Source organism: Arvicola amphibius, chromosome 1 (genome assembly GCF_903992535.2).
Source record: "Arvicola amphibius chromosome 1, mArvAmp1.2, whole genome shotgun sequence".
NCBI classification, from domain to species: domain Eukaryota; kingdom Metazoa; phylum Chordata; class Mammalia; order Rodentia; family Cricetidae; genus Arvicola; species Arvicola amphibius.
In genome coordinates this window covers 34,898,531-34,926,039 of record NC_052047.1, presented here as the reverse complement: position 1 = coordinate 34,926,039, position 27,509 = coordinate 34,898,531, and the positions used below count along the sequence as shown (strand labels likewise).

At 43.1% G+C, this 27,509-nt stretch overlaps 1 protein-coding gene across 2 annotated transcripts in view; it reads right to left on the bottom strand.

The window, feature by feature from the left end:
- Positions 1-27,509, bottom strand: part of Atp8a1 (ATPase phospholipid transporting 8A1) — a 213,162-nt gene that overhangs the window by 18,207 nt on the left and 167,446 nt on the right. For both annotated transcript variants that reach the window (XM_038327824.2, XM_038327841.1), the window contains 6 exons: positions 23,683-23,757; positions 23,457-23,579; positions 20,199-20,277; positions 14,649-14,710; positions 10,297-10,353; positions 9,114-9,221 (listed from right to left, as the gene is read on the bottom strand). In XM_038327824.2, coding sequence (XP_038183752.1) covers positions 9,114-9,221; positions 10,297-10,353; positions 14,649-14,710; positions 20,199-20,277; positions 23,457-23,579; positions 23,683-23,757 — 504 coding nt within the window. The remainder of the gene's footprint in view (positions 1-9,113; positions 9,222-10,296; positions 10,354-14,648; positions 14,711-20,198; positions 20,278-23,456; positions 23,580-23,682; positions 23,758-27,509) is intronic.

The window sequence follows — 27,509 nt, the reverse complement described above, 5'->3', positions numbered from 1 at the left end:
TTGGAAGAAGTATACTGTGTGTGGCCATATTCCAATTTCAATCCCATCCCACCCAACCTCAGTCCCCCACAGGGTCTTGTCTGCTATAAATCCTGTTCTCAGTCAGTCAACATTAGTGGCTGCAAGGATCTTGCTCATCAAATCCAAGACACAAGAATATCCTTTGCTACCTTGGAACCTGAGATATACGACAAAAACAAAACAAGCAAACAAAAAAAAATCAAACAAACCAACCAACCAACCGAAGATCTTCGAAAGTATGTAAAGTAGACATCAGTAAACAGCATCTCCACTTCTCTTCTGTGGAGAATTCTAGAGCTGATGAGGGGCTGGAGAGCGGTTAAGATGCCCAGTGTGGAAGCAAGAGTGCCCTGCAGGAAACTCTCACATGTCCATTGTCTCATGAGTAGATGACGGGAGAGTAAATCAGTAAGGAAGGTACTCAGAGGAAAAAGAAGGCACCAGCGGGCACTGGCTCAATCAGAAGTCAATTCTTTTTTTTTTTTTAAATATTTATTTTATTTATTATGTATACAATATATGCCTGCAGGCCAGAAGAGGGCACCAGACCCCATTACAGATGGTTGTGAGCCACCATGTGGTTGCTGGGAATTGAACTCAGGACCTTTGGAAGAGCAGGCAATGCTCTTAACCACTGAGCCATCTCTCCAGCCCCCAGAAGTCAATTCTATCCAAACAGTAAAGCCCGGCTATGCAGCTATGCATACTGGAAGTGGCACGGGAGCAGTCTTCCTAAATGGCACAGAGAAGAAGTCTGGTAACTGTGCCTCTGAAATGCTGTTCTCTAGGACTACAGTTTCCAGAATAGTAAAAGTAATTAGGAACAGAGTTGTTGTTGCATTTTGGCTTTCCCTTTTGTGCTATTTTAAAAATGGAAAAACAAAAAATGAGGATGAAGTCAGTAACAAAATATTATTATTATTATGAGAAATACATATTGAAAGTATTATGCCGTTACTGGGTAAATTGTGTAAGGGTGAATTATCTCAATGTTCAATGTTCTTACTATCTAAAAATAGAAATGCCTTTGTCTTAATTAGGGTTTCTACTGCTGTGAAGAGACACCATGACCACCGCAATTCTTACAAAGGAAAACATTTAATCTTGGTGGCTCTCTTACAATTCAGAGGTTTAGTCCAGTATTGTCATGGTGGGGAGCAATACATCATGCAGGTAGACAGGATACTGAAGAAGGGGTCTGAGAGTTCTTACATCTTGACTTACAGACAACGGGAAGTGGTCTGACAATCTGAGCGGTGTCTTGAGCACAGGAGACCTCAAAGCCTGCCCACACAGTGACACACTTCCTTCAACAAGGCCACATCTCCTAGTAGTGACACTCCCTTTGTGGGGGGCATTTTCCTTTAAACCACCACAGCCTTAGACCACAGATTCCTGTTCTTCCTTGATCCTGAGATACTCTTTTACATACAACAGGCATCTAAGTTTCAGCCTAACTGTCCCAGCTTCAAAGACACTTCTGAGCATCCATTCAATCCCATTCCGTTACTCTTCTCTTCCCATTATATTTTAGTTTATAAAACGACTGACACCTAACTCATCACATAGAGGAGTAACTGACACATCAAGTCCCCGTGCTCCCTGCTCTAACGAACATCTGTCACAAGCTGCACTCTGTCCCTGCTCAGTTATCTGGGCAGACCACATCTGGCTCACAGCTATGATGCCACTTCTGTGTCATTAGCAAGGAGACCACCTACGGGCAAGGACCAGTTCCGCTCTCTGCTTCCTATGACAGAGCCCGGGCTAAGTCTGACACTTGCTCTGCATGGGAGGAAAAGATGCTGTGGCTGTGAAAAGCAGTGCCACATCTCTTCGTGGCTCTCAGGAGAGCGGTCTGTTTTAAAGTGTGTGCTAAGGTCCTGAGTCCGAATCCTGTTTGGTGTGTTCACACCTCTTCGTCTGCTTTAGCAGTACTAGACAGGTTTCTCTGAACAGGAAGGGCCTGGAAATGGCAACCGACCAGCTGTCTCCCGGACTGTCAAGGGCATGGGGTCTGTGATCAAGGGCATGCTTTACTGGATAGGCTGGCAATTGTCCTTAGCTCACTGATGAACTTCTACTGGAGTTTAGGCTAGTGGGTCCCTCCAGGCTACTTGACTTAACACAGTAATCTCAGATAAAAACCCTGCCCCACTCAGGAGCCCTAGCGTTACAACCAATAAGTTATTATATTGCTGCTGTCCAGTAATTAAGAGCTGATAGATGGATAAGAACTATTTTAACCAGGAAATTCCTCATCTGAAGTATGATTTACGATGTTGGAAATAGGCAATAGCACAGTTTAGGAAAATCTTATCAGGGTTGCAGTTCATGAATGTCTTTCTTAGGGGGTGACATCGAAGGGCCCAACAAAAATTTTTACTGTTTTTTAGACTGACTTTACAAACCTCAATCAAGAGATCTGAAATTCTGTAAAACACATGCTCTTTCCTTAACTTCAATTTCCTTCAGTAGTTTTATAGGTCCCTGAGGGTAGGGAGAGCAGAAACAGATGGCGCGGGGGTGGGGGACTTTACAGTGTGTGTCTGCAAAGCGACAATAAATTTAAAAGTTTTCCTTTTTCTTTTCTTTTCTTTTCATTTTTGCAACCCAGCTTCTGGTATTAATCCCGATGTGAAATGACCCTTGATAGAGTTTGATATAGCTACTTTTTCTAATTGTTTTTTTTTTTTTTAATCTGGTTTACTAATCATTTTGGCTAAAACATTTTCTTCTGGAATTTCCAAAAACTACCCAGTGCCGTCATCTAGACAAGTCTGAAAAGCAGGCTGGTCTCTGTTTCTATGACACAGCGCTGTCCCCGGGGCCTGCCATACCCCATAAACCGTCGTCCTGGTGTGAAAAACACAAGTCAAGTCTGAAGAAAAAAGTCCCCTCTTAAATCACAACCACATTTGTGAGTGGCAGGGAAAACAGTAACATATTTAGCTTGTCGCTGTTTCCTCTTTATTTTTAAAGATTTCCCTCCAATTGTCTAACTTCATAGAATCCACTTTCTTCTACTAATGTCATCATTTCTTTTAAAAATAGTATTTTAGCAATTTTTGGCACGGAGTTACTAGCTAATCATTATTGTGTGATCATCATTCTGGGGAGGGATGCAGAAGACTGTGTTAGAGCCACAGCATAAAACTACAAAGGAATGTTCTCACACGGGAACACCCTACCCACCACTAAGAACCACCAACGAGGAGTCAGTGGAGGATGAGCAAGGCTCTGACGTGTGGATGATCCGTCTGCAAGTCTGCAGGAAAAGAAGCCATGGGTTTGCGTGAAACAACCCTCCAAACAGTGACCGAGGCAGCTGAGGACAGCTGGTAATGGAAATGCTACGTGCAGCATCTGGCCACTTCACCAAGCACACAGAAATAAATACAAATGCTTTGATCTACGACACTGGTACCAAATGAAGGTTAAGCACCTACTGTTGCTGAGGCTGGGAGAAAAGCCGTCATGGCGCAGGGAGAAGGGGTCAGTGAAGAAAGGAGAATGACCGTATGTGGCAGCATGGTAATCATGCGGACAGGAGGAGGCTGGGTTCCAAGTGCAGCTCAGACACTCGGGACCTTGAGGAGGTGACTGGACCACTGTGACTGTGAGGTATGTAGCTGTGGCTCCCGGGGAAGCGAACACCAATAAGGGTTTCTGAGAGTCTCGGTCAGGTATACAGTGGCCCAGATCAGCAGTAACCACGCATTCTCTTACTCTAACACATGACATTTCATAGTTTTTTTCTTTCAAAAAACAAGATGGACATTATTAATAGCTGATTTTGTTATTAATATAGGTCAAAGTCTAGGATATGAAGATAGAATTTCTAGTGTCTCTGTGCATGTGTGTGTGTGTGTGTGCACGTGTGTGTGTGTGGTTTGCTTGTTTTTTTTCTTTCCACTATTGGGTTTTTTAAAACAATTTATTTATTATGTGTACAATATTCTGTCTACATGTATGCCTACAGGCCAGAAGAGGGCACCAGACCTCATTACAGATGGTTGTGAGCCACCATGTGATTGCTGGGAATTGAACTCAGGACCTTTGGAAGAGCAGGCAGTGCTCTGAACCACTGAGCCATCTCTCCAGCCCCCTCCACTACTGGGTTTACAAACATAGGATTACATTATACCATTGGCATTTAAAAGACCAACCAACCAATCAACCAACCGACCAAACAACCCTTGGGTCCTGGAATAAACTCGTATGCTCATGCGTGTTTGGGAAGTTCTTTATGGCTGAGCCATCTCCCTGTAGGATTTCTACAGATGAGCTGAAGAAAGGTGGGTGCTGATACCAAGCAATGAGAACTCTGGGCATTTTAAAGAGACAGAAACAGTTTCATACCTGGTTAAGTGAAGAAGCTGATCAGGGTCCCAGGTAAGCCATGAAGTAACAGGAATGAACACAGGAAGATGGGTACACGGTGAAAAGAAAGAGCTCCCATCTGGGAGCAGGAACAGCAATGGGCACCAAAGAAAAAAATACAGAGTTCCTCAGCTCGTCAGAGGAAACCAGCGGGATCTGAAACGAACGTTCTGAGGTCGCACTCTCTGGGTCACTAGCTAGTGGTTGGCTACTTCTCAGCTCATGACAATATGACCTAACAAATACAAGCCACGCCTTCCACGAAACGTGCTCCCGGACAGCACTCTGGGCTCTTTCCTCCCACTCTCAGTGAGCAAGGGTTTCTCCTTCCACATGCTGTGGGAAACAGCTGTGTCTTCAGGCAGGGATGCAGAGATGAACCAAAAGCACAAGGTGGAGAGGACTCCAAAATCTTGAACCATATGTGAGTGCCTGCTGAGCTGAATTGGGAGCATGGACCTGTATCTGTAAGTTACCTGACTTATGTAACTCACACCCTGAGACCTGGGAGCTGAGTAAGAGCCCTTTCAACTTGTTCTACTTAAGAGACCCTATAAGCCATGGGGTGTGGGGGGGTGCCTAGAAATAGAAGGCACCATGGAGGTGTGGGGTGGATGAGTCGCTGCCTCAGTGTTGCTAGTGACTGATTGGTCACCATCACCTGAGCATGACATTGGCAAGCCCACCATCCTGCTCCAGAGTTATCTGAGCTGAAATCGATCTCTCTGCTACTTCTACCCTACTGTTTTTCTTCCATTTGCAGAAGACACAGCAGAAGTTTAAATGAATGCTCAATTAGCGTTTATCATGGCGCCCTGGGGCAACCCTGCTCAGTATAAGTGGATAAGACAATGGTGATTAGGATTCATTGCTGTGGCACTGTAATGACCCTTGCCGCATGGACGCCTGGGAAAAGTAGCACTGTAGGACAACAGATAACAGGTTTCCTTCTCTATGAAAATCCACGAGACACCGACCAGAAGGGGGAGCATCCTTGCAAACTCAGGGAGTCCTAACCAAGCATCTAGTACCAGAGAAGTGGCATTGCTGAAAGCCTTCTGCCACTTCCCATGTGAGGTCAGATTTAACTGCTCACTTAATTCATTTTGAAATTGGCCACTAAAACAAGTCTGTGATGGGACCCAGGAAGTTAATGTCTCATATGTTCTTGCTTTGTTGACAGCAAACACTAGAATCAGTCTTGAAGCTCCCTCTCCCTGCCAACATTCCACCTACCTGCAAGTCCAACCACTTGAAGCTCTCAGCATCTTACCTCTTCTCTGGACCGCCGTCCTCCTGGTCCTAGAGACCACTATCTCTCACCTGGTTCCCTGAAATAACCATGCATAGGCTCCTGACACAACAGGCAGAGCCCCGTGCAAAGCTCAAGTCAGGTCACAAGACCCTGAGACTCCTCCAGTCAGTGGCTTAGTGTCTGACCGTGAGCAGAAGCCTCAGGGTTCCGTGGGAAACCTGGCACATGGTACCCTTGCCCACTGCACTTCTCTACCCATGTATATTCCGCTTATTTATCCATCGTCTTTCTCCTCCCACGAGAGAAGTCAGCTGCAGGAGGACATGATCTCCATCATTCCTGAATCCAGAACCTGGAACAGTGACTAATGCAGAGGAATCCTGGGAGATGTTTGTCAGACTGACTGACTATGCATGCAGTCACTGGAGAAGTACCTGAGGGGCAAGTTCGAGTTCAGCAGCACTGGCTGATTGGTGCTATGGTTCTTCACAGGTCCTGGCTACCTTTAGGAGTAGCTCCTGTATTCAGCCAATGTCCCTTTAAGGCCATTGAGTGTCTCAGCTTCCAAAGCCTGCCCATATACTAAGATTTTCAGCAACTAAAACATACTCACTGTGGTGGTTTGAAGGAAAATGGGCCCCAAAGGGGGTGGCAATAATGAGAGATGTGGTCTTGTTGGGGGAAGTGTGTCACTGTGGGGGTGGGCTTTGAGGGCTCATATATGCACAAACCATAGCCAGTGAGACAGATCACTTCCTGTCGCCCGCAAGATACAGAATTCTCAGCTACCTCTCCAGTACCATGTCTGCCTGCATGCTGCCATGCCCTTGCATGATGACGGACTAAACCTCTAAAACTGCAAGCCACCCAATTAAATGTTTTCCTATATAAGAGTTGTCAAGTTGTCTCTTGAAAGCAATAGAAACTCTAAGACACCCATGCACAAAATTTTGTCTCCGGAGGAAGTGCTGCCGAGACAGGGAAGGACAGGATGGCAGGGCAGGTAGAATCCCTGAATCAGACACCAATGACCTTGCTATTGTGGTGACAGAAAGCTATTACTCAGTGTGTCAGGTATCTTCTTCAACTATCCCTACATTCTGGGCATTGTCCTGGGTGGTGTTCAATGGCGTGTACTATATAGCACATGCCAAGCCAGGCAGTGCTGACCACCGCAACCTACAATAATATTCTGCCCTATATATGCTGTAACAGCTTTGTTATGAAAGTCAGATGACTAAATAAACTGTAAGATGACCAATCAATTCTGCACAGATTTATAACGGACAGAAAACCTTGGCACAAGAACGAAAACTTCATATATATATATATACACACACACACGTTCTGTAGTCTTGATTGAAATACAGAACTTTAGGCTTTGTAAAATTTCACACACAAGAGAAATCACTTCTTTCTGAAGTGATTTGAGGTTTACTAGAACCAGTGACTGTGCTTATCATGAACTGCTCCAAAGAGGGGTTCCGATTACCCCACTGCTCAAGCAACAAATGGATACCACCTATGTTTGACAAAACGAATGGCATTTCTGTCAAACCCTTAGCCGGAGATGAGGGTCACTTGAACACACACTCATGTACACACACTTCAAAAGACGTGACAAGCACTGAAGGGCGACAGAACGGTAAAAACTCCATCTTTTCCTTTAGCTAAGCGAAGCTGACATGTTTTGGACAAGCTAGTAAAGACTACGGCTGAGCTAATTCGGTCCTTCTATTTTCAACGAAGCTCCAGCTATGTAAATACTTTAGTCAAAGTTGCGGTAGTCATGAAGCTGGAAGAAACAGGGCTCCCATTAGCAGGTCCCAGCGTCCACGAAGTGAGCAGAAACGTGACGGAGCACTGACATTCATTCCACTTTGAATTAAACACGGCACTGCCGTGTGTCTCAAGAGACAATATTAAGTTCTGTGTTTGGGTAATACCAGGAATTCTACAGGCAGGGGTAGAATTATATGTGGCTGGCTAAAAGCCAATTATACTTTACACTTGTCCTAGAAGTAGGTGGTCAACGACTCAGTTCTTGTCATCAGACCCACTAGCCGCAGCTACTTAAATGATCGGGGTCTCAAAGTCTCCTGTGGTACTCGTTTTGAAGATAAAATAAACACGAAGAAACAAGGTAAATGCAGTGGACATAACACGCAGTGAATGAGATTCAGTTAGATGTGACCTTGGGGGAAAAGCAGGTTCAGGCGGACATAGCAACCCAGGGACACGGCAGGACTGGGTCAGAGATAGGCGACGTGCATTGTCACATGCATGGAACATGTTCCTCTGCAGGAAAAAAGACTTGGGAAACCAAGGCAAAGAGGAGCTGCATTTGTAGCTTTCTCTCTGTTCTCTTTAGAACACATTCTGCAAACTTGCTAGGCTTCACAGTGTGTGTGTTTCAAAAGATTCCTTCCCATGTGACGGAGGGACAAGCGGGCTGGCCGATGCATCTGGTTTCCCTGGAATAGTATAGAATGCCTCTCTCTAATAAATTTAACCACATTTTTTTAAAAAAGTGCCTGCATTCTGTTAATTTATAAAAAGCAGGGTGCTGTCAGATCAAATTTCACGAAAATGATCTATAAACCAGACTGTCAAAAGTGAAGGGTATTCAGGCAGACTAACGGGCAGAAACTCCGTGCAGACCGCTGGAGAGGGCTCCTGTGAAAACGGCCAAACAACAGCCCGCAACAGGGCTCACATTACCTTGATTTGCAAGTAACTGTGAGGTCACAGGAAATCCCGAAATGTTTTCCACATTTTCTTTCATACATTTTATGTCAAATTTCCTGCAATTGAAATCATAAACCCTCCTACTGCTGGACCCTCTTCTGAAGGAAAGGGGATAGTTTGACACTCCCCTATGAACACCTAATAACTCAATTCCTCCCAGTGTAACCAGAAACTGAAAGGCAGAATTGAAAATGGAGTATGATAAGGTTGAGATGTCACGTGCCTCAGTTCCTTCAAAACGGAGAGTCAAACTGTTGTCCTTGGACAACCTGAAAAGCGCATTTCATCTCGTGATGATTGACTTCTTCTTGGAATCAGAGACAACACAGGGAATGACAGATTGTCCCAAAGAAGGAGCCACACCATTTCCCTAAGTCTCTTATCCTGAGCGCACTTGTGGATTTATGGTCTACCTTTTAAAATGGTATCTTCTATATGGGTACTCGTGACAAGATTCAAATTCCCTACAACCATATTTTATTGTTCCAGCGTGTTTATGAAAGGATAAGTCAGATTTAAGTTAAATGTTGAAGTTTAAAAATACCGGTTGGAGATTTATCTCTCCCACCTGTGGCATTTGAGGGTGGTCAAAGGCAGCTGACTAGAGACCCTCAAGATGGAAAGTCATGCTGAGTGGCATGAGGGTTCGGTAACAGATACCCATTTCTAAGGTTCTGCTGGGTCATGAGTCATTAACATACATTACCTCTCCAGACATATCGGGGGCCATGGGAACGGAAGGCCACAGAGATGAGTAGATTCCAAAGAACACCACCCACAGTGCGATGCTGCCCCAGATGGCAATGTGGCTGAACTGTGAGGAAGGAAATCTGGGTCAGTCAAGCATGCAAACGTTATGAAGACAGTCGCAGATTCTCTTCTGATCTGTACAGAAAAACCCCACCTCCCAGGATTGGGCTATAACTGCGTGGATTCGTCCCACAATCGCCACATTGTCCTCTACTCTGACATTTATCCTTTTTATCCATAGCTTCCACTCTCCTTTATCCTTGCTCTGCATGCTCTTCCTCAAAGATGTTAGACACGCAAGAGAGAATTACACGAAAGTCAATAGGTGTCTAATCCAAATTTCTCACTCCAATTTCCCTCCTCCTCGAGCATTGAACTATAATTTTGTTTTCTTTAGTAACTCTCCCTACCTAGAAGTGAACAGGCTACAAAACTAACGTGTTGAAAGCGGAACGTGTTTTATACACAGAGTGTTCATTTGTTAGGTGACTGAAGACAGGTATCTCATTGTTGTGGGATAATCTTTTTGTACACTGTGAAGACGTGTCTTTGACAAGGCGCCCTCTAATGGATTTAATAAAGAGCTGAATGGCCAATAGCTAGACAAGAAGGGATAGGTGGGATTTCCAGGGAGAAAGAGGAAGAGGAGGAGGGATCTAGGTGGGATTCACCAGCAGACTTGGAGCAGGTAGAAAGTGCTGTACTGAGAAGAGGTAATTGAGTCATATGGCAGAATGTAGATTTTAAAAAATGGGTTAATTAAGCTATAAGAGCTAGTTGGAAACAAGCCTAAGCTAAAGGCCAAGCTTTCATAATTAATAAAAAGTCTCCATGTCATTATTTGGGGCTGGCAATCCAAAGATAGTCTCATAAGAAAGCTTGCTACATCTCACTAATTTTTTTGTTCTAACAGGTTTGGAACACCAGTCCTATGGCATCACTAGCCTGAAAGACTCCATCTTTGTGAGCTGGCAGCAGTGTACAACACTGCTAAAGGCCAGAGAGGTCTCAACAATAAACACATTTAACTCAGTGTTTTCAATGCACAATCCCTGCTTCCCTCCCTCTGTGCCCAGTGCTCCACAATCAACAACGGCAGGCTTTGTAATAAAGAGACACATGCTTAGAGTTATTCTTACCCACGTCCAATAGGAGGTTTCCAGTCCGGCTTTCAAACACACAGTTATCACTACAAACTAAAAACAGAAAGGGAAAATGTTACTTTGTCTTATAATGTGTCATGGTATCCAAATCTGCAGTGACAGAGAGGTCTTCCAAAGAACAAATAGGTCTGAGTGAAGCCAGCTCTGTGCCTATCAAATTTGTGGTTCAGGTTAATGGCACTCGTTAGGCCATGGCAACAGTTGCCACTTGCATGGTTCCTGCCACCCCTCTTCTGCCTCTGCTCACATTTGCTGCCGCTGCCGCAGAGTCTGTCAAGGAGGCTACCAAGGGCCCTGCTGGCTGTATCCTGTACAATCCATGAGCAGTGACGGCATGTGCTTATGTTAATTTGGGATCTCACGTTTCCTTTAACAGAATCTTTTTCACTTCCTGAATTTTAAAGATAAATTATAGAAGCAAAACAACGAGATGTTTAGGAATCTAAGTCTTTATTCTGGAACTTTATGTATGTATAATTCTGTAAATGTAGGATTATGAGAGTCAGCCACTTTTTTCTTCTTGTTTTTTTTTTTTCTCTCTAGCTTTGGAGCCTATCCTGGAACTAGCTCTGTAGACCAGGCTGGCCTCGAACTCACAGAGATCCATCTGCCTCTGCCTCCTGAGTGCTGAGATTAGAGATATGCACCACCATAGTGAGTCGGTCATTTCTTGAAACACACACCATTTGGGGTGATTATATGGGTGTCTTGTTTAGTGTTATGTCAGTTTGACACAGGCTGAAGACATCTGAGAGGAGGTCTCTTATTAATCTCCATGGCAACTTTCTGGCCCCTGTTGCCCAGCATCAATTGTTCAATTGTCCTAGCAAAGCAAAGGTTTTGCTTCCGTGACACTAGTCCTCTTGCTAATCACAGCTGATTTTTTAGCTCCAGCTGACCAGAAACTTCAGATTTTAAATTTGAAATATTATACTAATGGCCCCAAGAGTCTTTGAGGGACTCTCAAATGTCTCTCTGACACTTCATAAGTCTGTCTTTGTTGTTTTCTAAGCTCTCATAGATCAGCCCATTATGCTCTGAGCACTCAATGTCATTTCCAACCTGACACGCTACAATATTCTCCACAAATGGCATGGTAAGGTTTGTTGGAGCAACACCCCACTTCTGGTACCAATTTCTGTTCTAGTTTGTTTTCTGCTGCTGTGATGAACACTATGAAAACAAGTGACCCGGGGAGGAAAAAGTTGATTTCGTCTTGCAGGTTTTAGTCTATCATGGAGTGAAGTCAGGGCAGGAACTCAAGTCAAGAACCCGCAGGCAGCAACTGAAGCAGAGGCCAGAGGGACTTCTCTTAGGTTTACAATCAGCTACCTGGCTTATGCCCAAGCCCATGTGTCCAGAGATGGCACCACCTACATCAATTAGCAATCAAGAGAACGACCTACCACATGCCCATGGGCCAATCTGATGGAGGTGATTAATTCCTCACTTGAGATTTCCTCTTCCCAAGTGTGTCAAATTGACAACCAAGATTAAGCATTGCTCTTCCCACCAGGATGGATTAACACCTTGAGCAAATAAACTTTATCTCTTCAGGTTTTTGTGCAGATGTTTGTCTGTAGTGATGAAAGACCAACTAGAGCATCTTCCTCACAAGGTTGTTTTTGATTAAAACACTGAATACAGACTACTCAGACCAGTGCTCATATTATTATGATCTATTTATGATTTCATGTAAAAAACTGAAACATCGTGAATCAAGGAAACTCTGGGCATTAGGACTAACTCATAGCACTGAAAATGTATTTCTTGCCTGGTACTGGCGACTGCCAAGCCCATATGCCCAATCCTTCTTTCAGGTTTTGGGGACAGTACATGTGTAGACATTCTTGGGCAGGGTTGAAAAGTTAAGGTACAAGAGTACAGTTGGGCTTTCTCATCAGGATATCTGTTTGTAAATTATGACTAATATCTGCAGACATTAAACCCATATTAGTAAATATTAGCATAAGCTACATAAAATTTCCAGGAAGGGACAAAATGAAAGCAAAGCACTCTTCTGAGACCTGAGACTTTATGGTGTGTCCCCAAGAGACAGCCAAAATATAAATCGTGGCTTATTTTCAGCTACCTAGTTATGTATATACACAGTTCTGTTTTGGCATTCATGTTATAAGAGAACAATCCTCTCAACCATTGTTTTTCTTTTACTCCCAAGATTTCCCCAAACCTGAAGCCCTCTGACTGAGTGTGACTTCTGTTGCTGCGACAGAGCATCCCCCACAAAGGCAATACAGAAACATTTGATTTGGCCCGGCTTTACAATTCCAGGTTCCCGTCGTTATTACAGGGAAATCAAGGCAGGACCATCACACATCATATCCACAGTTAAGAGGAGAGAGAGAACCAGTGCATGTCTCTGTGCACGCTTGCTTAACACTCAGCTAGAATTCTCTATTTTTATATAATGCAAAGCCCAAACCATGAAATGGTGCTACTCACATTCAATAGAGGGGCTTCTCAATTCAATTAACAATCCCCACAGATAGATATGCCCATAGGACAAGTGGATCTAAAAAAATTCCTCATTAAGACTCTCTTCCAGATGGTGTGAAGTTGAGAGTTCAAACAAGTCAGTACAGCAAATGAACCTAATTTCTTATCATTCAGTTATTTCAACACTTGAGATTTGTGCATTGTTGGGACCAATTGGAGTCCTGGCCTTCAGCTGCTCTTCCCTGCTAGAGCCTTCTAAATGCAGTTACTAAAAGCTGTGCCTTCCCTAGAGGATCAGAGGATGGGATTTTCACCTGTTGGCCATTGACTGCTGGGTATTTAAGCCTCCATGGTGCTATTAAATAAAAGGGGCTTTGTACCAGTGCTTGGAGGTCTGTGTGTCTGTCTGTCTCTGTGTGTGTTTCCTCAACCTCCAGCCCCTTGCCCATAGCTCATGAACCGGATTCTAGCACATAAAGCGTAGACTGTGGGGTGGGAGGCGGCAGTGTATTTTAGTTTTCAGTGTTGGGGACTGAAATGCGTTCTCCTCTGAGCTATACTCTCAGGCTCAAAATGACATTTGAGGACAATTATCAGAGAGTCAGCCACACCAATGGCTGGCTGGCCCGCTTTCTCTACACAAGAGGCTGAAGAGGACTGAGTGAGTGAGTGAGCAGGTGGGGAGTGAGGCGTATAAGGAATAGACAGAGTGCTGGTCATGGAATATACAATTCAGGTTGGAATGACTGTGCTCTGGATTCAGCTGTCTGACCATGGGCACTAGCAGTCCATAGACCTCTCGAGTTTTAGCAGAAGAATGGTCTGAGTGCTTTCTGGCATCTTAGAAGCAGTGGGAAGAGCTTGGTGGGTCTCTAGCAGCAGTGGGGAAAACGTTACCTAAAGCCTGTGAGTCTCTCTCATTAAAAATATTATGTGTTTGGATATTTCCTTGCATGTATATGTGTGTACCACTGTGTGTCTGGTGTCTGCCAAGGCCAGAAGAAAGTGCCAAAACCCTCTGGAACTGGAGTTACAGATGGCTGTAAGGCACCATGTGGGTGCTGGGAAATGAACCCAGGTCCTCAGAAGCAGCTAGTGCTCTTAACCATTGAGCCACTTCTCCCGTCCCAAATCACTCTACTGTGAGTTAGTTAGCACAAGCCTTTAGAGAAATCGCTGGCTACACACCCAAGAATACTTTGATGATGTTGTAAGCATTCAGTAAGCCACACACACACACACACACACACACACACACACACACACACACACACACACACACACATTATTGATGGTAGTAAGATAAATTAGAGGAGAAAGTTAAAAATGAATTAATGGGAAGGAGAATTAATAGGAAAGTAAGAGTAAAGAGGAAATACTGAAAAATCAAAGTAACAGAAATCTTTTCAAGTCAGTGACTCCAAATCATACTTAAAAAGAGCAGGTGTGGTGTGCCTGTGCCAGGTGATCATTCTGGCACTTGGGAGGCTGAGGTAAGAGGATAAAAGGCCAGCCTGGGCTACACAGTGAGGTCGAGGCTGAGGTAAGAGTACTTTGAGTTAAAGGCCAGCCTGGGCTACACAGTGAGGTCGAGGCTGAGGTAAGAGTACTTTGAGTTAAAGGCCAGCCTGGGCTACACAGTGAGGTCCTATCTCAAAACAAAACAAGCAACAACAAAAAAGCCCAATACACAAAACAAACCCAACAAAACCGTATGTAGAAAGCTCTTAATATTCCAAATAAAAAATTTCCAGAAATTCATCCCTAAATGACCCTTAAGCCCACCCTGCACACGTTTAAGTCTGAAAGGAAGGGGGCAGAGACAAAAGGCAGTGGCTTTAGACAGAAGCATGCAAGGGGGCTGAACTCACAGTGTAAACAAAGTTTCCCAGAAGCAAGTAATCTGAGGTTTTCCCATTTCCGAATACTGTGCCTGCAAGGAAAGAAGGGAGGCTTGTTAGGGAAGAAAATGAAGGAAGGTACAAAGCCAAGACAGCAACTTAGCCATTCTGAACACGAGAAGAACCTAGAGGTGCATGGTGGGGCCAGAAATGAAGTGTATCTTTGAGACCATGCTGCTCTTCCTCATACTGTTGCTGCAGATGGTCACAAATTAAACACCGAATGCGAAATCTGTCTTGCTAACCAATTCTTAAACTCCACAAGATGAAAATAAACAAATATGCAAAAATGTTGAACTCAATCATTTGGAAAGCCTAAAGTTCTGGCATTGACAGGATGAGATTTTCAGAAGGCTGACAGCATCAGGGAGAGTTGAAGGTACATCATGTCCTTAGATCCAAATTCTGAAGTCAAGGTATTTTTAAAATATCTTTCTTGGATTAGTTCAGCAGCATTTATAAACAAATATCTTTTAGCAGCTGTTGCTCCTTCCTCAGCATTCAAACAATTCAAAGAGAGCATAATAGCATACAGTATCAAGGTTCTCTGTGTATTTTCCATCTTTGTACAGCTTTGTTTTAGCATCTATTTCTTTTATTTTTACTTTTACTTTTTGAGACAGGTTCTCTGTATATCTTTGTCCTGGTGTAACTCTGAAGACCAGGCTGTCCTTGAACTCACAGAGATCAGTCTACCTCTGCCTCCCCAGTGCAGGGATTAAAGGTGTGTGCTACAACACCTTGAACTCACAGAGATCTCTGTCTCTGCCTCCCAGGCACTGGGATTAAAGGTGTGTTCTGCCACACCTTGAGGTCATAGAGGTCAATCTACCTCTACCTCCTGAAGTCTCAGAGGTCAATTTACCTTGCCTCCCAAGTGTTGGATTAAAGGTGTGTACCACCACAACAAACTACTTCCTTTTTTTCTTTTTTACTTTTAAGAACTTTAACCTTTTAACCTGCATTTATTTTTAATACATAGTAAACCATTTAGACATTTTCTTCGACTTTGAATCTTTCTTTACTGTATATCTCTTTTTCTGACCACACAAGTCTTTAATTTACCAAGCAATATAAGTAGGACCAAAGCCATGGCCTTAACAGCTAGATCCATCCCATTCCTTAGCTTTCCAGCCTCATGGCAAAGGTACCCGCAGGAGCCATGTTTATTGCCACAACTCTATGGCATTTCAAGGAACCTGCCAGCAAGCAAGCTGCAGCATTCTGCTCACAAACCACACTCTGTCGGACTGCCTGCCTGAGTCAGATTTTGCCCTGGCAGGACAGCCCAGAAAGCCAGCATTTTAAAACAGCACAACTTTTTTCCTGCTATGGCTGAAAACCGAAAAACACACATTCAGCTTTTCATCAATACCATTTAAGTTTTTCGTGGCAGGAACTCTTAAAAGAGCTGCACGGTTTTGCAGCTAAAGCTGAGTCAGGAAGCCTCTCTTAGATGAGAGCGCTTGCTAGCCAAACCCGAGAAATTGCTGCGACCAAGAAAACATGCTTTACTCTATTCTTTCCCAAGCTTTCTCAAGCTTTCTGTGGATTCAGTTATCCACGTTGGGTGCCATTCTGTAGTGATGAGCTGCGGGCTGCGTTCCTGCCGCCCGGCTCCCGGCCACCTGCTAGCTTGTGCCCCCAAATAACAACACACAAATTGTATTCTTTTAAATACTGCTTGGCCCATTATTTTCAGCCTCTTACTCACATCTTGACTAACCCATATCTAATAATCTGTGTAGCACCACAAAGTGGTGTCTTACCGGGAAAGATTCAGCATGTCTGAATGGCTGGCTCCACCGCATCTCTCTCACTGAGGAGAGGCAGGGCAGTCTATCTCACTTAGGAGAGGTGTGGCATCTGACTGAGCCATCTACCTCACTTCCTTCTTCCTGTTCTGTCTACTCCGCCCACCTAAGGGCTGGCCAATCAAATGGGCCAAGGCAGTTTCTTTATTGAAATCAGCACAAACAGAAGACTCTCCCACATCAGAGAGTCACTGGACCCTTTTCAATGAAGCTGTTAACATGGGACCAAGAGGGAGCCGTGAAAAGCCACACACCAATCCAATCTCACGCACACGATGCTTTGACGGTCTGGCTGGACTTCTGGGCACGTTTAAAGTCTTTTGTTATTCTAGGAATAAGTAACAAAAAATAACTGTAGATGAAGGAATAGCAACTAACCAGGAGATGCTATTACTGATGAAAAATATTGATGCTCAGTCCCAGGGAACTCAGCTCCGTCATGAAAGGCAGCATGAGACTCCCCACTTGGGTGGTTTTCAGGTTCACTCAAGTTACATATGCTGTCTGGGCTGAGGCAGGGACACTTGGATGGCTCTCTTAAACTACTGGCTGTCGTTCCTGGTCTTTGGACTCACTCAGAAATGATGGTGCATCCCCAGGGACTTCTGCATACATGCTTTATAGCTATCAGTATTTACCAAATTAGAAATTAAAACAGAACATTAAAAAAATCTGTATTTTTATCTAAAAATAACAGTAATAAACCTAGTACTAAGTCATATAAACACATTTTATGAAAAATAACTATTTTCCTAAACAAAAATGAGTGAGAAAATTGGCATTATTTTATATTAATCTCCTTAATGTCCAGAATTTAACAGACTACAGCTGGGCTCTCCCATGTTGCTTTGGTTACAATATTTCAGAGAAATACGGATTTGTAGAGATATACACGGAGTTATGATGGGTGTGTCTATGTTTCTTTTGGTAATCTTTCCCAGTAATTCTTTTATATTACATCAACAAGCACCCCCACCCTGAGAGGTAGAGGTCTGATTTTTGTTTTTGCTTTTTAAAGGCTAGTTGCTAGCATGGAATCTGAAAACTCCACTAGTGAACTCTGTGTACCTGGTTACATTAAAATCCACTGGTCACGTGGTGCCACGCAAGACTTTAATCCCGTGGCAGCCAGTGTCTTGACTCATAAAGAGAGCATCCTTTCCCCCAGTGTGAGTCACCGAGCCCTGTGCTTTCAGGCCTGCCCAGCCTGTCTCTCAGAACTCTACTGAGACACACCAGAGTTCAAGGGTTAATCAGAGCCCTGGCCGACAGCTTCTTCATGGGCAACCTTAAGTGAAACTGGGTAGCGGAGAATGAAGAGAGCAGTACAACTTCATTGCCATTGTATTCACCAAAGCACCATGTGACTTATCCCACACTGAGTTTGTATCACAACTGAAAAAGCCAAAAAACTGACTATTACTAAAATTGATAAAGACTCAAATTCTGACCCCACAGACTTGCAAAAGCTCTCGAGTTTTATAAGACATCTATAGACAACTCTTGGAACTGTTCCACTAAAAATGATTATTATGTTTCATGTTGCATGCTTCTATGGGCTCCAGTTTTTTTCCTTCTTTCCAAAGCAAAACAAGTCTCCCAATCTAGCACTCACTTAAAAACAATTACAAAGCTCTCAACACCAAACTGGGAACTGAAGCCTGTGCTACCTATAACTCATTCCTTGAAGAAAAAGCCAAGGGTCCTCGAGACTTTTCTGGATTTGGTTTCCCCAAGGCAGCAGCTGCTGGGGACGGCTGGGTTGAAGCTGGCTGATGTGGACTGTTTCCCAGGAAAACACAGCAAGAGATCTGGCATGTTTAAAGTATATTGTACGGTGTTTGGCTTGGCTTATTTTTGATATTAAATTTCCCTTTTCTAGTTTAGGATGTCGAAATGGTAGTTTCATGGTTTGGCGGTATCTTGCTTTTAATCCTTATGTGGATTTTACATTTTGAAACTAACTTTACTTGGTGGATTTGACTAAGGCCAGGATGTCCTGAATTGTACCCTGGACTTCAGTATCTGATTGCTTCAAAAAGCAGAAACAACATAATGTACACCAAGTGATTAGTGGGTAGCTAAAGAATGGTATGGCTATACAGTGGAGTATTATTTAACCAGAAAGGGGGTCGCTGATGGCTGCTGCAATGTGAAAAAGCCCAGCGCACGTACAGAACCCCACTTATATGGCATGCTCACAATAGGCAAGTTCACAGAGATAGAAAAACGAGTGGTTTCCAAGGGCTACGAGGAGGCTACGGGAAATTAGGGAGTGACTGCTGACAGGCACAGGGTTTCTTTCTGGGGGTGCTAAGATATGATGGCAGTGGCATTAGATAACAGTGACATTTACACAGTTCAATACTAAAAACCACTGAATGGTGAAGGTAAATGTGGCAGTAACTTAATTATACCTCAATAAAAAAAACAAACTATTTCCCATGATCTTGAAATTGAGCAGTGTTGACTGTTAACGATTTCCTGAGTCATTGACAAAGGAGATTACAATCTCGGCTCAGGCAGGAGTCCGCCACTTTCTCTGGAACACTTATGCATTGACCCTGTGAGCCTCAGTAATCCAGCCACAGCTGGCTGAGTACCCACAAGAAGCAAGGCACTGTTCCGAGCACTGCAAGTATCAGCAAACCGACCCACTCCTCAGCCTGCTGAGGCTTAGAGGAGGAAGATGAGGCAGAGAGGCCAAAACATCAAGCCAGGCTAGGCAAGCAGTGGGCAGACGTAAGGATGACGACGGGACCGAGTGGGGGCCGCAGCAGGGGGACAGGGGTGATTTGGGAGAGCCTCTCGGGGAAGAACACACAAGACTCTGGAGGTGGAAGACTTTGTTGCCAGTGTGTTAATTCTTGAAGCACTTGGTTTATGTCTTCTCAAGGTCATCCTGGAAACCCATGTTAAAGGAGCCGTATGGGGGCAGGGACAGGCGGTATGGAGCTATGCAAACAGCCATGAGTTCATAGGTGGTGGGAATGCCTGTACTCAGGAAGGACTGTCAGCTGCTTGCGTGGAGAACGAGCCAATGTTTTTCATTCTTGCCGCCTTGGAGAACAGAATCGAGGAGCCAGCAGCTTCCTTAGCATCCTAGGGAAGGAGTCTGCCTCGGGGACTCAAAGCACCAGGCTAGGCATGACAGACATCCTTCCTCCCTAAGGCACCCACTTCATCACTTTTATGTCTGTAGGAAGTACACCGTGATCCTCTCTTTCATAACTGATGGGATACAATCGCTCCCTTGAGACTAGCCGAGACAAACGTGCACACTCCAGGCCGGAGGGGAAGACACATTAAAAACTGTCAGCTCAAGATCACCTGAAAACACGGTCACAACTGGTGAGGCTCAATGGAAAGTGACCAACGTGAGCCTCATAGAACAATAAACAGATGACATCAGACATCGGCACTCGTCACTGTCGCGGCAGACACTCGCAAAGGGGGAAAGAGACAACGTTTTTAAGTTTGGGAAGCCTGGGAAGGAAAGAAGGGCTTTGCACATGTAATCACATGACTTAAAGGAATAATGAAAGTCTCTATTGTGCGCACAACTTTTGGAGACACAGTATTTTCGATTAAGGAAAAACCACGAAAGGAAAGCCTGCCATAACGCTGACCATGCATTGACAATGAGTTGCTCTTCTAGAATGTTGAGACACCACCACCTCTTTGCATTCATATCCTTTCTACTTACCATACTGAAGGGCTTTTAGTGGGAACCAAAACAGAATAACTGAGTGGAAGAGGCCATTCAAACAATGAACCCAGAAAACCTGAGGGAAAAACAAGAATCCATGAGAACCATTTGCGATAAACCCGTGCTGTGACCTCTGACCTTCCTTTTTATCTATGAGCTGGATGCACGAACTGTGTTTCTGCCGGGGCCACCACTGTGAATTCACAGAACTGACAGAAACTCTTTGCCTTAGACACTCACGGGTCATTTGTTTATTTTTATGTTTCTCAAGATGTTTTTTCAGCTTCACTTGGAATTTTTTTTCCTATGTTAAAAAAAAATCACTATCAAAAGTTTAAATTTCTGCCGGCCAAAAAGGGGGGAAAAATCTCATAACAAATGCAGGTCCCGGAATCTCTTACACTGGGATTCTTTTCACAATTCTCGAAGAACCGACCTTTAAAAGACTATGACTGGGAAATGCATCCCCTCTTCCTGTCCCACTACTGTGTAAATGTTTCAGAGGTACGAAGATATAACGCTGTTCTCTCTCTCTGGCAAATAGATATGCACACACATAGAGTGTGAAAACAAAGTCTAACATTTAGATTATATATTCATTAAAATAAAGTATTGTGACTACGTCTGAACTTATCAAAGGCTTTTTCCCATTGCTTAACATCTGTCAGTACCAAGTTTCAGACAGTCACCACGGCCACTTAACAGCCATTACTTTTTATGTCCTGTGTATTATGAACAGGAGAGCCGGCATTGTGGGGACTGGTAACAGAACGTGAAAGATTAAGCTACAGGATACTGCTTAGAATCTTTATGAGCCCCCAGCAGCTGGAGTTTCACCATTTAAGATGGCTTCATGCAAACAAAGCTCAATGCTAAATGCAATCGGCACGTATTAATAGCTTTAAGCTGTTCAAACAACAGAAATTAAGTGGCCCACCTCCCAAACTTTTCCACTGTGATCTCAACCTCCTTTGTTAGTTCACCCAGCCACGCTGGATTGTATGATCCAATTTACGCTCCAGCACTTTACACATGTGAACTTGTGTTACTCATTAACCTTTGTTGCCTCTGCTCACTATGTCATTACCACAAGTTTTTATTTGACAGAAAGCACAGGTGGGTGCAAGAAAAATTAGTTCTACTTTTCCATTTTCCCCTGACTGATACTTATTGTCACATGCTAATCCTTTAACCCCTGTCATGACCTCAGGACCTCCGACCCCTTTTACCATAACAAACGTAAGCCTCATCATTCAAGGGAACAATGCTTCCACACTCGGGACCCTCGGCAACCGCTGTGTAGACAACTATGCATTTTGTAACCATTTGTTCCTGAATTTTAGAGCATTTGGATGGAATGCAATCAAACGGTTTCGCTGAAATCATCTGCCAAAAATCTATAAGCTCTAGAAAAATAGATGGCAAGCTGAATGTATAAGCTAAATACCTACCAAAGAGATATGGGGCGTGTGCGGCCTAACTGAGTTGGCCTGGATGGAGTCTTTCTAAATGACCGGCTCTACAGATAAAGTACTTTTCAACAATGAAACAGAGAAGGAAAAAGTTACTCTTACGTCAATACAGCAGACTCCCTGTTAAGGCCCTTTTCCTGACCACAAAACTGTGCCCATAATTGTCATGTGTGGAGGGCATGCAAGGATGGATGTAGCTTTTCAGGAATTACTAGGTAATTCTGGGCGGATCAATGCGGGCTTTCACTCAAGAGGGACAGTGTCACGTTTGTGGCTGGATGCTACCTTCTGAGATAGCATCACAGAGCCCAAACTGTGGAGGCAAGGACCTGTAGCTGAGCTTGATAAAACCCACTGGGCTAGTGAGAAGTATTGTCAATGTTCCAGCCTGCACTTGGCTCCCAGATCACTTTTACAGGCAAGCAAGAGCTCATGACCACTGCACCTGCCTTGACTGTAAAAGCTTTTCACCATCTGAAAATGTCCACCATTGATGATGAAAGCCGTGGCGGCAATGTAGGGGAGAATTTGATACAAATTATTCACAATAAATAAATACCCTAAAAAAATAAAACACTAAAACGTTAACTTAACACACTGTATACTGTGAGGAGAGATAGTTCAAGAATACACCTCTAAAAATACATTTCAAAATCAGAGTACAAATTAGGCAAGTGTCAGGATGTTTGATGTTTTAATTAAGTAATTTCAATGATCTAACCGGAAGCTACCAGTTATATGCATGTGTGCTGCTGGACATCCATGCAGTGTGTTCATGAAGACTGAGTCTCAGGAGAAAAGTAGCTTCCTGTTATAGACTCAACACTATCATTTACGGTATGTAGTACAAAGGCACCGAGACACCTGTTTCACGTTGTTCTTGGTACACTGAGACTAAAAAGCACTAGGGAGCTTTATGAATTAATGCATATTAAAAGTTCCTATGCTAAACGCCTGTAAATTCATAACACAGGATTGCAATTATCTCTAACTGCCACAAATTTACTACTAAACATGCACTAAACTAAGTGGAAATGAGTCAGTAAAGAGGTATTACATTTGTTCATTAGTTTTATTCCTAGTCAAAGGCTATTAGAGTTTCAAAATGGCATATACCTTGGTGGTTGCCATTTTAAATTCACTCTCTCAGTTGCACTAGACAGAAACCTGAATCATTACATAATCCTAGTGTGGAAACAGGCTGGAAGATACGCTCGCAGCAAAGTAAACTCGGCAGATATGCGATTCTTTGCTGCTGGAATGACTGACTATCACAGGTCACAGGGGAGGACAGTGGAGGTCATAGGAGGCATCAGGGAGAGTATGAACCCAAGCAAGGCAGTCAGCGCCAACACCCACCAGCACGAGTGGATGGACTGTGAGAATGATGGGGGGCGTTCATGAGACAGCATTTCATTCAGCCGTAAAGGAAATGAGTCAGTGAACCTTGAATGGAAATGGATGGAACCTGGGAAATGGTATATTAAGTGGGGTGGCCCAGGTGCAGAGAACAAACCCTGTATCTTCTCTCTCGTATGTGGCTCTTAGTCTCTCTCTCTCTCTCTCTTTCTCTCCTTTCTTTTCTTTCTTTCTTTCTTTCTTTCTTTTTAAAAAAAACTATTTAGTTATTTCTTTTAAACTATTGATTCTTTGTGGATTTCACATCACGCATCCCAATTCCACTCATCTCCCGGTCTCTTCGCCTCTGCCCTTGTGACCTCAATTTGATGCACGCATGTTCAGAGTATGTACAGACTGAGGTGAGGGACCCAGCAGCTCCTACCTTGGTGTTGAAGTCCAGAGCGTTCTGAGACGTTTTGTACAGCTCAGGGTACTTCAGCATGTTCTCCTTTCGGCACGATCTCTCAAATATCCCCAGGGTTAAGGGAGGCATGGCTGTAAACATCTGAAGGCACAAACCTGCTCGTTACACCACATGGCAGATGACGGCGGTTATACTTATCTTCAGCCGTAAACAAAACAGGGGTTATCACATGGGCTCAACTTACCACATTATAAAGTCCTATGCACCATCTCTCAAAGAGGATCTGTCCAGAAAAGCCATTGACAAAGGCAAACCAGATCTAGGAAGAAAACAGGTCCCAAGTCCCAGAATTAGGACAGAATTTCAAATACATCAAACCCTAAAAGGCAGCACCAGCAGACTATCTGCAGGTCTCCGGACAATGACATTTCCTGTCTTTACTTTTGACTTAAAGGGGCACTTTCATTATAGAGTTGCCATTTGAGACAGAATTTGCTCTATTTGCCAAATCTAAATATATGGGCAAGCAATAGCAGATTTAAAAAAATGGGTATTGCTTCTTCATGTGAATATATTTATGTCATTAAATTTTCATAACTTTAATTCCCTTTTCAGAATCCTAGAAGGATTTGGTTAAAGATTATTTTTTATTACAGATGTTATACTTATTTATTTAGGAAGCAATTTCTTATAGTAATAGAATTATCATTTTCTCCCGTGTCATGTGTGAAGTTTATATAAATAATGTCACAGTTTATTTTACTTGAGACCAACTGTACAGTGTCACAGCTTACTTCTTCCCCTTAACATCACAAAGAGCGCTGGAGTTTTCACAACTCCTTAACGCACTGTTAATAGATTCAGAACTTGCAGTGTGGAGATTTGGCTGGTTTAACAGCTCTTGCTATCAGAAGTGATTTCTAACTGAAACCTTACATATCTTTCTCCTCCCTTGGGATAAACATTTCAAGTAAAACTAATGCTTTAAATATGTTTCCTTTTTATGTTCTTTTTTCTGCGGTTCTTGATAACTATTGCCATCAGAACATTAAATTTGAATGTACATACTGAAATCTTTTAAACCTAAAATTTTAAATTTAAATTTTTCATTCTGAGTAGGTGTATGAGTCTGCATGTGGGTGTGTGCACATAACTGCAGGTACGGGAGGGGACCAGAGGCACGGGATCTCCTAGAGGTGTAGTGATAGGCACTCATGAGCCCATCTTCCTTTTCAATGCCGGAATAAAGTCAGGTCTTTAATTACTAGAACATGTTTGTCAGTTTCTTTAAAAGAGAAACCCTAACTTAGAAAACAAAATTTAGGAGTAATAATGATTTTTATTCAGCATATTTAAAGCAAATACAAAACTAAAGTGATTACTGGCAATACCTTGAAAAAAAGAATACATTTTTAAAAAGCCAACCTAAATATAATTAAAAATCAAGCGGACTTGGAAAAGGAAGATGCCTGGCCCAGCAGGAAGCTTATACACGCACGGCACAGTAAGAGCAGACGGCAGGGAAGATCGGCTTGAGGTGCTTGGAGTCACAGAAACCTTGTTACACTTCATGTTTCCTTTAACCTCATTGTGGAAGCATGAACTGCTACAAATTCGACAATCTTCAGTATGAACCCAGGACGCCCCCTGCCCCCACCCCATGAACAGTTTCTGTACTGGCCTTCTCCCTGTTTATAGTGGAAGGGAATGGCTGAGCAAGTGTTAAGCGTGAATGTCTCCAATCTGGCGCACAGGGAATGACTAATTTTAAATGCGTTGTTAAATCATGATACCGTGTTAAAGTTGATACTGTGTAAGCTCATGTTAATAAAGTGTATATGGCCAGTAATTACAGAGCATGAGATGAGAGTTTAAGACCCTCCTTCAAGCCGACGAACAGACCCTCCTTCAAGCCGACGAACAGATAAGGTTTCAAACACAAAATAGCTCACAAATAAACCAGCACGTTTGCGTTCAAAGTATATTTTAAAATATATAAGCAGACTGTGTTATAATCGAAAACATCTAAGTGGGAGTTAACACATTTTTATCACTGTGCTTTCTGGATGAAAGGTATGTGCCATGGGCTTAGAAATCTATCCTCTGTACTTCCAAAGCTTAGTCTCCGTGCTGCTTTTCTTTTTAAAAGAGAACAGACTCAAATGCCTGCATAGGGGCAGAGTCTTTCAATACAGGAGACATCTTTATGTAAACAGTTGGTATTCAAAAGTTTGCTCTCTGCTTTTCTTTTAAGGAGAAAGAGAATATCTTTGACAGAAAAGTAGTCTACCACGATCACATTAGTCTGAGATTTGCAGTTCAAGCCATATCTTAGAAACACACCCCTAAGACAGAACCTGAATTACCATAAGCACATAGAGTCCCTCCTTTCACCCAACTAAAGCCCTGGATGTAGAAAGAAAGCACCAGACCTTCCAGGGTAACGCCAAGATTATTTAAATTCCCAGGGAATTTACTTCCCAGCATAGCTTACTGGGAAAGTACCACCTTATTGAGTTTAATGCCTTTCTAGAAAGGAGAAACACTACACTGTTTTTGTGGGCTCTAAGAAAACCTAGATGCCACCACGTATCTTAAAGAAAAGCTCCTCTTTCTTAGGAAGGGATCAGAAGATTCGGAAGGGAAAGAAAGGAGCCAGTGATTTAAATGAACACCTACAGCCACTGCCAGGCAGCGACCCAGGCAAGATGTCTATCGCCACCTGCTGAACCTGTGTGTGGTTGCAGTTCACAGCAACAGAGGAGCTAGCTAGTGATAGCCCTGGCAGGCCAATGGCAAGAAAGCAGTTCTTGCTGATAATCTACTACACCCTTTGGGTTTAAGACCATTCCTTACGCATTCTTTTGCAAGCTCCCCGCCCTTCCCGCGGAGGCGTGTCAGCTAAAGCCTCACAGACCTCTTCCTGATGGAGCACTTCTGCATATTAAGCAGCAGCTTGCAAAGAGTCAGTGGGGTCCCTGCTCCCACGCCAGATCAGCACACAAACAGAAAGGAGAGATCCCAGACCGGCGGTTGTCCTGGCTGGAGACATTCAGAGACGTGTTTTCTGCCTATTCATGCTCAGTATTGACATGAGCCATTAACATCTGCAGAACTTGTTTTAGCTGGCAGAAGCTGGGTATGGAGGGAATTGATTTAAAAGTTCAACCCATGTCCAGGACAGCTGAATTATATTCAAAATACATTTCCAAAAAAGTGCTACCAGAAAAATGAAGCTTCCAGGGGAGTTTCTATCTCGCTTCCTTTTAACCCCTTAAGAATGCGATCAGAGTTAAATAGCTCATGAAGAGGCTTTACGTTCAAAGCCAAGTCAAATTCAGGGCTGGGTAACCACAAATCACATAATTCTGGGTTCGAAACAGGGTGTAAAGACTTCATTTTCACTTGAATTAAACAAAGTTTAAGTTTCCCCATTAGAATCTATGTTTTCACACTTCATTGTTGCTGTCGGTCTAGATTTAAGAAAAAAAAACAATTGATTGTCAACTAATCTATACTTCAAATATGAACTTATTTCATTAAAAATTATACTTTGTACACAGCTCTATGTTGACAGACCTTCCATTCTTGGCTTAAAATTCTTAAAACAAAAGCAATCTCTATAAACAAAGTATATCACACTCTCATTGATTTAAGTGAGAACATATAATTAGGCAAGTTAGATATATAGAGGGGGCAGAAATAAAAATAATTCTTTTAGGGAAGGACCACAAATTTATATAGAAAACAAACATTTTGTTGCTGCTATTGCCGTTCATTTTTTGAGACAGTCTAACTTGGTAGCCCAGGCTAGCCTCATACTTGCACCTCCCAAGTACAAGGATAACTGGTGCACGCCAAACTCCTGACTTCAAAGATTAAAAAACAAACAAAGAAACAAACAAATACCCAACAGCAAAACTTATAAATTACTTTGAAAGTCTGTATTAAACACAGGTTTTCCGGATCACATCTAACGGTAATCAATGATGCTATGTTTCCATGTATTTGGCTACTTTAGCATGGTAACCTAACTACAGACATGAAGGGATGAAGAGATGACATAGTTTG